The sequence below is a fragment of the Phocoena sinus genome, chromosome 12 (genome assembly GCF_008692025.1).
Source record: "Phocoena sinus isolate mPhoSin1 chromosome 12, mPhoSin1.pri, whole genome shotgun sequence".
NCBI classification, from domain to species: domain Eukaryota; kingdom Metazoa; phylum Chordata; class Mammalia; order Artiodactyla; family Phocoenidae; genus Phocoena; species Phocoena sinus.
Window position 1 is genome coordinate 41,846,683 of NC_045774.1, and position 12,639 is coordinate 41,859,321.

At 39.0% G+C, this 12,639-nt stretch overlaps 1 protein-coding gene across 3 annotated transcripts in view; it reads left to right on the forward strand.

The window, feature by feature from the left end:
• Nucleotides 1-12,639, forward strand: part of FAM184A (family with sequence similarity 184 member A) — a 120,315-nt gene that overhangs the window by 46,011 nt on the left and 61,665 nt on the right. For all 3 annotated transcript variants that reach the window (XM_032651926.1, XM_032651928.1, XM_032651927.1), the window contains exons 2-3: nucleotides 10,826-11,680; nucleotides 12,393-12,528. In XM_032651926.1, coding sequence (XP_032507817.1) covers nucleotides 10,826-11,680; nucleotides 12,393-12,528 — 991 coding nt within the window. The remainder of the gene's footprint in view (nucleotides 1-10,825; nucleotides 11,681-12,392; nucleotides 12,529-12,639) is intronic.

The following is a 12,639-nucleotide window of genomic DNA, read 5'->3' on the forward strand; positions in this document are numbered from 1 at the left end:
TATTCCAAAAGACTGTTAAAATTCTCTCTAAATACCTAGCCTGCCAGTTGCCTTGTTTCTTCACCGTTCTCTCAGCCTCTTTAAAAAATCCCCTCAGAGTTATGAACAGTTCATACTTGGCCTTTGGACAGGTAGCTTACAGCGGGAGCTCTTACTATTCAGGCAGCCCCTTTGGAGGGCTTGTCACATATAGGTAGGATGGGTTTTCATAGGGACTAAACCTTTTTAAACAAAATTAAATTCGTTTTGTCATTTTTTTCTCGTTTCTTTAAACTGAGTAGGAAGGACATCATGAAAAAGGAACAGTGGGTTGGAAGAAGGTTGGGAAAGAGTAATAGTTGAAAAGAAAACTGATAAATGTGCCCTCATGATGTGGTATTAAGTACTCTAATCACCAATAGGGTGGATTGAGAAAGCACAACATAAAATTTCCACAAAGAGGAACTTGACATAATTCTATGAGTCTGTATCATATGTATTCTATGAGACAGCCAGCCTGGTCTCTTCAAAAATGTCAATGTTCAGATTAAAGGAGATTGAAGACTCAGTACAGTGTGGGATCCTTGATTGGATCTGCACTGATAGAGAAAAGCTGCTATAAATTTTATTATTGGAATAATTTGGTAAACCTGAATATAGGCTGTATATTAGTTAATATTCCATTAGGCTGAACTTCTTGGGTATAATAGTGCTATTGTCTTTGATCTTAGGAAATACAGACTAAAGTATTTAGGGGTGACAAGTACCTGGAACTTATCTTCAGATGGTTCAGAAAAAAGTGTGTGTGCGCGTGCGTGCGCGCGTGCACATGCTCAGTGCTGTATGAGTTCGGGATTTTTTTCTTTCAGACACTTATTTTACACTAAATGATGTTCTGTGGGTTTTGCTTCTTGTTTTTTTTTCTTCAGGATGAATGGTCATTTGTGATCTCATTTTATTTTTTTCCTTTTTTCCACCTCATTTTGCTAGCATGTGCTTGAGGCTAGTTCTTGAATTCCGTTCTGTAAACTTTTCTTACATTGCAATGATTAATCCTATAACCTAGGTAGCATAAATATATGCTATTATTGATCATCAGTAGAATAGTAAAATATGGATGGATTTGTGCAATTTCATCACCTCTAAAACACATTTTAAATGCATTTGATTAACATGCCCTTAAGGATGCTAATAATAATCAGGTTCCAAAAAGTGAACCATTTTATAGAAACATTAGATTCTCTAAGTTAGCTACTTAGAGCTCATCAGTTATATTTAATAATTTGTGAAACATTTACTTGTAAAGCTGGTCTGGGAGTGCCACTGAATGTAAATTGAGGTGCAGAGTTCTCTGGTCTGTGTTATTGCTCTAGAACAGATAGAACAGACCCTATATGGCAGAGGTCAATAACCCACTGTTTTTGAGAAGTTTGAGAGACTCTTTTCAATATTCTTTAACTTTGGTGGCTTAAGGACCAAGTAACCTTTTGCTAATTGTATCTGAGGGCTTAATAATAAAAACAGAATTATAGAAACGTGTTCTTCCTGTGTTTAGGGCTGCTTTTTTTTTTTAATATTTAATTTGGTCACGCCAGGTCTTAGTTGCAGCTCATGGTCTCCTTAGTTGTGGCTCATGATCTCCTTAGTTGTGGCATGCGAACTGTTAGTTGTGGCATGTGTGATCTAGTTCCCTGACCAGGGAATGAATCCCGGGCCCCTTACATTGGGAGCGCAGAGTCTTAACCACTGCGCCACCAGGGAAGTTCTTCCTTTGTTTAAAATGTATGAGATCTGTTCTTTTAATCGAAGTGTAACTGACCTACAACACTGCATTAGTTCCAGGTGCACAATATAGTGATTCGGTATTTCTGTATGTTACAAAATGATGTCTGTTACCATCTGACATAATACAAAGTTATTACAGTATTTTCTATATTCCCCATGATGTACATTTCATGCCCACGACTTGTTTATTTTGTAACTGGGAGTTTGTACCTCTTAACCTCCCTTACCTATTTCACTCACCCCACCCCCACCCCCGGCCCTGCCCCACCCTGCAACCACTTGCTTGTTCTCTGTATCTGTGAGTCTGTTTCTGTTTTGTTATTTGTTCTTTGTTTTGTTTTTTTAGATTCTACATGTGCGAAATGATATGGTATTTGTCTTTGTCTGGTTTATTTCATTTAGTATGATACTCTTTAGGTCCATCCATGTTGTCTCAAATGGCAAGATTTCATTTTGTAAATAAGTTTCAAATGAACTTATTTACAAAACAGAAACGCAGACTTAGAGAACGAACTTATGGTTACCAGGGGGAAAATGCGGGAGGGGAGGGATAGATTGGGAGTTTGGGATTGACATGTACACAGTATTATATTTAAAATAGATAACCAACAAGGCGCTACTGTATAGCACAAGGAACTTGGCTCAATATTCTGTAATAACATAAATGGGAAAAGAATTTGAAAAGGAATGGATACTTGTATGGGTATAACTGAGTCACTTTGCTGTGCGCCTGTAACTAACACATCATTGTTAACTATACTCCAGTATAAAATAAAATTGTTTTTACTTTCATTTTTTAGGGCTGAGTAACATTCCATTGTGTGTGTGGGGGTGGGTATGTGGGTGAACCACATCTTCTTTATCCAGTCACACATTGATGGGCGCTTAGGTGGCTTCCATATCTTGGCTGTTGTAAACAATGCTGCAGTGAACATAGGGGTGCATATATCTTTTTGAATTAGTGTTTTTGTTTTCTTTGGAAAAATACCCAGAAATAGAATCGCTGCATTGCATGGTAGTTCAATTTTTAATTCTTTGAGGAACCTTCTTCCTGCTTTCACTGTGCGTTGGCACATAATGGCTGCACCAATCTGCATTCCACCAACAGTGCGCAAGGGTTCCTTTTTCTTCACATTCTCATCAGCACTTGTTATTTGTTGTCTTTTTGATAATAGCCATTCTGACAGGTGCTAGGTAGTATCTCACTGTGGTTTTGATTTGCCGTTTCCTGATGATTAGTGATGTTGAGTGTCTTCTCTATGTCTCTTGGCCATCTGTATGTCTTCTTTGGAAAAATGTCCATTCAAGTCTTCTTTCCATTTTTTAATCGGGTTGTTTGTTTGATGTTGTATGAGTTATTTGTACATTTTGAATATTAACCCCTTATCAGATAGATCGTTTGCAAATATCTTCTCCCGTTCAGTAGTCTGCCTTTTTGTTTGGTTGAGTTTCCTTCACTGTGCAAAAAGCTTTTAAGTTTGACGTAGTCCCATTTGTTTGTTTTCATTTTTATTTCCTTTGGCTGAGGAGACATATCCAAAAAGAATATTGTTAAAACTGATCTCAAAAAGCATACTAACTTGGGGCTTCCCTGGTGGTGCAGTGGCTGAGAGTCCGCCTGCCGGTGCAGGGGACACAGGTTCGTGCACCGGTCTGGGAAGATCCCACATGCCGTGGAGTGGCTGGGCCCATGAGCCATGGCCGCTGAGCCTGCGCGTCCAGAGCCAGTGCTCCGCAACGGGAGAGGCCGCAACAGTGAGAGGCCCGCGTACCGCAAAAAGAAAAAAAAAAAAAAAGCACACTAACTACATTTTATTCTAGGAGTTTTGTGATTGGTTTCACATCTTACATTTAAGTCTTACATCCACTTGGAGTTTATTTTTGTATATGGTGTGAGAAAGTAGTCCAGTTTGATTATTTATTTTTGCATGTAGCTGTCCAGTTTTCCCAACACCATTTATTGAAGAGGCTATTTTCCATTATATATTGTTTATCATAGATTAATTGTACCAGAACTTTAAAAAATATTGTCGAATCTGAGATTGCTCCTTTTTGCTTTGTTAAGTAGTCTTGTGCCTCGTGTAGTACTTATATACTCTGAGGGTGAGTTTTTCTCTCTCTCTCTTCTGTTGGTCTGTCTGACTGTCTCTGGCATTGATCAGAAAAGGAAAGTGAACAAATATCCAGAATTTTCAAATAAGCAAGAGGGAGAGGAAAACATCCCCCTGAGGAGCAGTGATGACAGGGTCTGCTCATGGTTGCTGAGTGGTTGAGTCTGTCGTGAGACAGACACACTGGGAAGACTGACTGAAGCTGGCCTCACCAAGGTGAAGAGCATCATCCGTGGCCAGTGGAGAGAAGCTACTGATGGCTTCTGCGCTCTAAGAGCGTGATCTCATCTCCCTGTTACGGAGGGGCATGCAGCAGTCAGACGGGAGCTGCCTGTCTTCCCTCTCCACCTCTTTAACCTTCCTCTCTCGGGAGGAGTTTTTCCCTACTGTCAGTCAGTGCCAGTCTCTCCGCCTGTGTCAGGCAATCCTAGCCTCAGACTTTCTCCATGACTTTGGTGCAACAATTAGCCCTTCCCTAGGATACATTTTCAATTCCTCTTTAAAAAAAAAAAAAAAAAAAAACTCTCCCTGGAATGGACGCTGCTGCCCCCTAAGCCATCATCCTAGTTGTCCCTATTTATTTCCTTCCTTTGACCGACTATTTCTTGGAGTTTTTTTTTCTGCTAGCTGAGTGCCTCCATTTACTCAGTATCCACTTGTCCACTCGCTCTGCCCTCACCACTCTACTGAATGTGCTCCCTCAAAGATTATTTCTGAGATTGTGAATGCAGGGGCTTCAGGTGTTCCTTTTTCTTGACTTTTGTCAAGCTTTTTGTCAAGCTTTTGTCAAGCTTTTTGTCAAGCTTTTGTCAAGCTTTTTGTCAAGCTTTTGTCAAGCTTTTTGACTTTTGACAAGACGCCCTGCCCGTCCCTCACACCGTGGACTGTGATGCCCTGCTTCCACTCTTGCTCATCTCTCTCAGCACGTGGCCTCTGTCTGTGGGTCCTCATCCTCCTCCCGCCGCGGAAACCCGCCCAAGGCCTGGTCCTCGGTCTTCTTCATTCTTCCTCAGTAGTTTCTCCCTCTTGAGCTTGTCCAGCTCAGCAGCTATGAGTATCTCTGCAGTGTGGACCATGCCCACTTTTCTAGCTCCAGAGCCCATCTTTCCTTTCACAGAGTCCTGTGCTCACCCATCGATGTGTCTTTCGCTCATACCGTTCCTTCAGCCTGTAATTCCATCTCTGTAGCCTTCCCCTTAACGTTTTGACTAAAAGAGATTCTGGTTAAAATATCCTGTGATAAACCATAATAGAAAAGAATATGAAAAAGAATATATGTATAACTGAATCACTTTGCTATACAGCAGAAATTAACACAACATTGTAAATCAACTATACATTGGTAAAATTTTTTTAAAAAAGAGATTCTGGTTAAAGAAGCATTTTACTCAGAATAAGGGAAAACTCATACATTACCATCCTCACTCCCACCCCAGCAAAGACTCATTTTGTATTTCTCCTCCTTTGTAAGACTTAACAATATTTCACTTTGACACATTGAGTAAATATTTCTTTAAGGCCAGTCTCCACTAAGCTGCAAGAGAATAGACACCACACATATGCATCCAGTTCACCGTTGTGCCGATTATAGGTCTTGGCACGTAGCAGGTGTGCAGTAAATTTTTGTTGAAGGGAAGAATGAATGAAGTAGGAATTGACCATTAAAGATTTGCTAGTAAACAATCAAACTTTATCTAGGTAATTAGATTTTTTTTACATTTCCGAAATACATGTTCTTTTTTATACGTGTAATGATTAATGTTCAGTATTCTTGAAAAAGTTTAAGGATGATTTTTATAAATCAGTTTTATTTCAGTCAGTGATTTTTAAGGAAATTTGAAGGGTATCTGTTGGAATTAATGTTCCTTTAACTTTCTGTTTTCGTTTCCATTGTCATGTTTTTCTACAGCTAGGGCATTTCGAGTATTGATTCATTCTTTTAGCACTGTTAATGTTAATCTTTGAAAGCGGTTTATTGTTTTCTGATTATAGTAGTAACATGCATTCATTACAGAAGGCTTAGAAATACTGAATATCCTCCGTTACAATTTGGTTAATTTCTTAATACACCTTTGAATATGCATCTGCACACACATGCACACTCATTGTTTTCTCTGTACGCGGTTGGATCTTATTGTGTATAGTAGCATGTGTATGTGCCTTATACTACAAGCTTTTTCTTTGAAATATCCTCCTAAATGAGATGTGCTTTTTAATGGTTTCATGGTTTTACATTGTGGGAATGTACCATCATTTATTCAACGATTCCCTTACCTTAGCAGGGTTAAACCTGTTGGTATAATATGCAACAATTGAGGTCCACTTAAAATATTTTAAGCTAATATAACATACTTATCAATGAACATGCTTTATTACTAATGAGTTAGCTTTTAGTGGGAACATTTATATTGCCAATGTATTTGCTCTGTCGACCATAGCAGAGTACTGTAGAACTTCTTGCTGTGTCCTCACATGGCGGAGACAGAGAGAGGAAGCAAGAGCTCTGGTGTCTCTTCTTATAAAGGCACTAAGTCCTATCATGAGGACCCCATTTTCATGACCTGTCTAAGCTTAATTACCTCCTGTTATCTCCATATAACATCATGTTGGGGGTTAGGGCTTCAGCATATGAATTTTGTGGGGTTGGGGGGAGACACAGTTCAGTTCATAGCAGTCAACAGTGAGAACTATTTCAGATACTTTTGTTTTTACCTAAGTAGCATTTTTAAAATTAGGATCTAGAATTGTTCTCACTTTATCTGTGGGTAAGAGTACCTGAAAATCTTCATAGAAAAAATTAAAATTACTCACAATTGCTTACTCATCATGGGTTATATAGTTAAATTATGCATCATTGGCATAAAATGGAACTGTGAAATTGCATGAAATTGCTGAAATGATTGTACTGTCCCATTCCATGAATGTTCATAGTTCCAGAAAAATTGCGAATGGCTCTTAATGTCTTTTAAAATAGTTTATGAAAAGAGACGTTAGAGAATTTCCTTTTCTATGTGGAAAATCATAGCCAATTTTTTGGATGATTATGATCAGTTACTGAAGTTTCTTTTAAAATTAGCCTCGTTCTCTCCATAAATAAATGATACAACTAACAAGGAAGGCTTAGTATCTTATAGTGCTTTATATTTTTAAAAATATTTATATAACATCATTTTAAAATGTCATTAATAAGTTGATCTTATAACAGTGTCACTAGGGTAGAATAAATACAATCTCCATTTAATATTGAGAAACTTGAAGCTTGGAGAAATTATTTTACCTAGGGTCAAAAATTCAGTTTGGGTCCATTCTGTTACTTCAAGTCATATATCTTCTATGTGTTCAAAGAACATAGAACCATCTATGTTACCTTTGTCTGAGAAATAATAATTAATCAGAGAAAGATACTAATAAATGGTTACCTTTGTAATTATGTAGAAAAGTGAATAGCTAGAAGGTACTTTGTATAGTTAAGGTACTTGAAAATTCATATATAGCATTCTCATTTAAAAATAATATAATTAGTGGTATATTTTATATGGTCGTTTCTAAGAGCACTGCTAATTTGTTATCATCCTTGCCATCTTTTTATTGTTCCTTTTTAAGGTTTTAGAAATTTATTTTAACATTGCTTTCCTGGAAGATACAAATATATGGTCAGCATGATACTGTATTTATTTTATGTAATATACTTTCAGAATCACATAATTGGTGTTGTCACTGTATGAGTTGTAGTGGTACAAAGCCTAGACTGTTTAGTAGAGCGTTAACAAAGCTAGTGCAAAATCAGACTTTTTTATTTTTGGCTGCCAGTTTTGGCTGGTAAGATGGCTATGTATAGGTTAGGACAAGAGTTGGTAATAAGGTCTTTTCCACAACTCAACTCTGCTGTTGTAGTGGGAAAGCATCTGTAGGCAATACATAAAGGAATGGACCTAGCTGTGCTCCAATAAAACTTTATTTACAAAGACAAGCAGCAGCCATATTTGGCCTGTGGGCTCTAGTTTGCTGATCCAGGGATTAGAATATATAATGAAATAGAACTTCTCACCATAATATTTCCCTATTATTTATCAGAAGTTTTGTTTACCTAAATTCTGTTTTAATTTAATGCTTTAATTCATAACCTTGATTCCCTTTAATTTCACCTTTTTATTCACATTTTTGTGTGCTCCTGAGCTTCTGTACCTTCAGCTACTTTTCTAGGCTAACATCATCACACAGCTTTCCAGCCTTGTTGTCAGGACACCCCAAATTAAACCAATCTAACATTTGCTGAGTTTCAGGAATGAGTGGTGGTAAGGAAATGGTGATGTTGGATATAAAGAAAAGATAGAATCCCATGGATATAGGTGGCTTTGGAAGGCTTATTAAAAGAGGCAGAACTTGAGCTGACTCTTGAAGACTGAGGGAAATTAAATTAGAAAAAAGAGAAGAGTATTTCAATAAATAGTTGACAAGGGGAGGCTCACATGTTTGCTTCCCTCTCCCTTTTCATCACCAGTTATACGGAATCCCTACTGGTCCTTTACATGATCATTTCCTGGAGCAAAGTGCTAACAGCGTGACTTATTTTCTTTGGGGATCCCATCTCTTTGGATTATCTCTTTTCCTTCCATGTGCTTATTAGTAAGATGAAGAGGGAATGCATGCAGACATGCTCTGGGAAGGTTTGCAACCTGTGGGCTCGACCAGCTCTGTTCCAGGCACTCTGGCAAATGGACTTCTCCCCTGCTGGTTGGTGTCTTTTTCCATAGTGCCCCTTCCAGTCTTTCCTGGCATCAGTGTGGTAGACAGGTATGACCCTGAGGGAAGGGAATAGGAAGCCACCCAACTTTCTTGGTTTATAGGCTACCTTTAAGATTAAAAGTATAAATAAAAGGAGTCCTCCATGGGGATGTGTGTTAGCCCATTTAGGGACATAACGTGGAATTTGGAATTAGGTTTATTAAAAAAGAGAGAGACACTGTGAATAAGTATTTATTTTCCTCTGTGCACATGTTTTCCTGTGGCCCTTGTAGGAGAAGGGTAGTTGTGGCAAGACAGGTAGAATCTTGCCATCTCTCAACCTTTTTTCTTTTGGTATGACCACATCTCAGTCACGCTGAAGAAAATAGATACAGCAGACCTAGCCGAGTGTATGGACAGGGAGACTGGGTGTGGAAGACAAAGCCCTGTATGGAGGGAGTGAAGCCCCTGCAGTGGGGTAGCTCCAGTGTGTATTCTGCCTTCTGCCAGTGTAGCTGCAGGCTTAGCAGGTGACAGCCTAGATTTAGCAGCAGGATTTGGAGTTACCAGGATCTGTGGAGAGCCAGGTAGTTTGTCTCAGTTGCCTCAGTCTGCATAAACAAGTTCTCTACAAAAAGGGCAACACTTCCTCATCTTAATTGCAAAAGTATTTGGTGCTGGGACTTCCCTGGTGGCGCGGTGGTTGGGAATCCGCCTGCCAATTCAGGGGACGCGGGTTCAGGCCCTGGTCCGGGAAGATCCCACATGCCGGGGAGCAGCTAAGCCCGTGTGCCACAACTACTGAGCCTGCGCTCTAGAGCCTGTGAGCCATAACTACTGAGCTTGTGCTCCGCAACAAGAGAAGCCCCCGCTCTCCACAACTAGAGAAAGCCCACGTGCAGCAATGAAGACCCAACACAACGATAGATAGATAGATAGATAGATAGATAGATAGATAGATGATAGATAGGTAGTATTTGGTGCTGGACCTCATTTCTGAGGCCAAAGTAAGATCATATTAAAATAAGTGAAGTTCCAGGATGCTGATTTTTAAGCCTCTGGATTTTTGCTGGAGTGTATAATATTTACTTTTTTTTACTTCAGAAGAAAGTAGGCACATCTCTAAGCCTTAAGTAACAGTTGTGAATATTACTGTTGGACCACAGGGCTATGTGGAGGACATCAAGGAACATATGAGAGTGGGAGTGTTACTATAAAAGGAGTATGTTGTCATTGGAATTAAGGTGGGGAAATCTCAATGGAATCATTAAAACGCAAGGACAAAAATGAAAATAAAGACCTGTACTCAGAACACTCTGGCTTTAGGAATCTGGCTTGCTTGGAGGCAGAGGGAAAATTAGGCAATGAGTAATACTACAACATTTGATAGGTGAGCACAAAAGTACTAATTGGATTTTGTAAGGAGACCACTTGGGAGTGAAAAGGATCAGCTTTAAAAACAGACCATAGGGCTTCCCTGGTGGCGCAGTGGTTGGGAGTCCGCCTGCCGATGCAGGGGACACGGGTTCGTGCCCCGGTCTGGGAAGATCCCACATGCCGCGGAGCGGCTGGGCCCGTGAGCCATGGCCGCTGAGCCTGCGCGTCCGGAGCCTGTCCTCCGCAACGGGAGAGGCCACAACAGTGAGAGGCCCGCGTAACGAATAAAAAAAAAAAAAAAAAAAAAAACAGACCATAATGGAATTAGAAAAGGAAATTTCTAAATTTAAAATATACCAGACTTTAGGCAGTTGAAAGAGGCCTTTGGGAAGACGTAGGGCCTAGAACTTCCACTCATGCAAAGCCTCCTTCATCTCTAGGCCTCCAGTGCAGGGCAGAGACTTACCATGAGGCTTTTCTCCTGATCCCACCACAGTCCCCAGGAAGCTAGACTGGGCCGTAGGAAAACTCCATTCTCATAGACCAGGTAGCCTCCTTTGTCTCTTTCCTCCTCACTGTTTCATTTCTAGGAAAACATTCTTAATTTTGAATGCTTTAAAAACCTACTCAAAAAGTCTTCAAGTACAGATTTTAAGATTGGGCTATGTAAATTTGCTAAATAAATCTATGAGTACAAAAACAGTGCATGAAGTTTTAGTATTTAATATTTACCATAGCCAATATTATCTGCATAGAAAAAAGTGTCAATCCAAATGAAAGAATTAACTTCAATTAGAAAATAACATGGTTTACTGAATTCTTCTCCCTTTTTCTTTAAAACCATGCAGGTAATATATGCTTTGAACACTAAAAATGATGAGCACGAATCTGCAGTTCAAGCCCTCAAAGATGCTCATGAAGAAGAAATCCAACAAATTCTTGCAGAAACAAGAGAAAAAATATTGCAGTATAAAAGCAGAGTATCAGAGGAGTTAGACCTTAAGAGAAAGATTCAAGTTTTAGAAGCATCATTAGAAGATCACATAAAAATGAAGCAGCAGGCTTTGACTGAATTTGAGGCTTATAAGCACAGAGTTGAGGACATGCAACTTTGTGCAGAAGCCCAGCATGTCCAACGCATAGTAACCATGTCTAGAGAGGTTGAAGAGATCAGAAGGAAATTTGAGGAAAGATTACGGAGTTTTGGACAAGTCCAAGTACAGTTTGAAAAAGGCAAACGGTTGGCATTGGAAGATTTGCGAACTGCTCACAGACGGGAGATCCAAGAGCTGCTGAAGTCACAGCAGGATCACAGTGCCTCCGTTAGTAAAGGACAGGAGAAAGCGGAGGAGCTGCACAGAGTGGAGGTGGAGGCCTTAAACAAGATGCTGGAAGAGCTAAGGCTTGAGCGGAAAAAGCTAATTGAGGATTATGAAGGCAAGTTGCGTAAAGCTCAGTCCTTTTATGAACATGAGCTGGATACTTTGAAAAGGTCACAGCTTTTTACAGCAGAAAGCCTCCAGGCTAGCAAAGAAAAGGAGGCAGATCTTAGAAAAGAATTTCAGGGACAAGAAGCAATTTTACGAAAAACCATAGGAAAATTAAAGACAGAGTTACAGATGGTACAGGATGAAGCTGGAAGTCTTCATGACAAATGCCAGAAGCTTCAGATAGCACTTGTTACAGCAGAGAACAGTGTTCAGGTGAGTAAAGAATATTACATTCAACACATGGATTTTTTTCCCACTTTTCTCTTTTTCTTTTCGATTAGACCACTTTACCTTTTTTTTTTTTCCATTTTGCTTTTTTTCTACTTTTCTTTTGTGAGAAAATCAGTGAAAAGGTAATCTTTATTACCCTGTAGCTGTTATTTCCTACAACAGTTTCAGATATGAAAGGCCCAAAAAGATAAGCTTAAAACATTATTGATTGTTTATGAAAGGATTTTTAAATAACATGTTAATATTTTCCCAGTGATTTGGGAAGTTTAAAATATTGGTCTTTAATTATGTTTCTTTTCCTTTTCCTCCATTAATGATGGGGTCTGCACATCAGTTGATGTCCAGACCCTGAACAAAAAATTAAGATTGCTTTATAAATAGGGGTATGGCACAAGTCTAAAAAAAAAGCCAAAAAGTCTCTCTGGCAAGTCTTTGTTTCTTGGCATAGAAAATTTCATAGGTGTGTTTTTAATATCTGCACAGCATTTAAATATATTAGAAAGGGTCGAATAGCCTTTCATGGTTGGGTCATATGACTTATGAAGATAAGTTATGTGTCACTGATACAGATTCATAACTAGGTATTGTTAAGTGTGACTTTTGAATAAGAGAAAGTTGCTGCTCGTAGTTTAAATGAATTTTTTAGATTAGCATCATTCTTGCATATTAATAATGGCTATTTGATTTTTCTTAGGTTCTTCAAAAACAGCTTGATGATGCCAAGGAGGGAGAAATGGCCTTATTAAGCAGGCACAAGGAAGTGGAAAGTGAGCTAGCAGCAGCCAGAGAACGTTTACAGCAGCAAGCTTCAGATCTTGTCCTTAAAGCTAGTATGTCTGACCACAGTTCTTGGTGTATTCCTCAGCTAAAACCAACACTTAAATGTTAATTCGAGACAGAATTAGCCTTTTCTTCTCATATTTTAAAATTATTTAGATTCT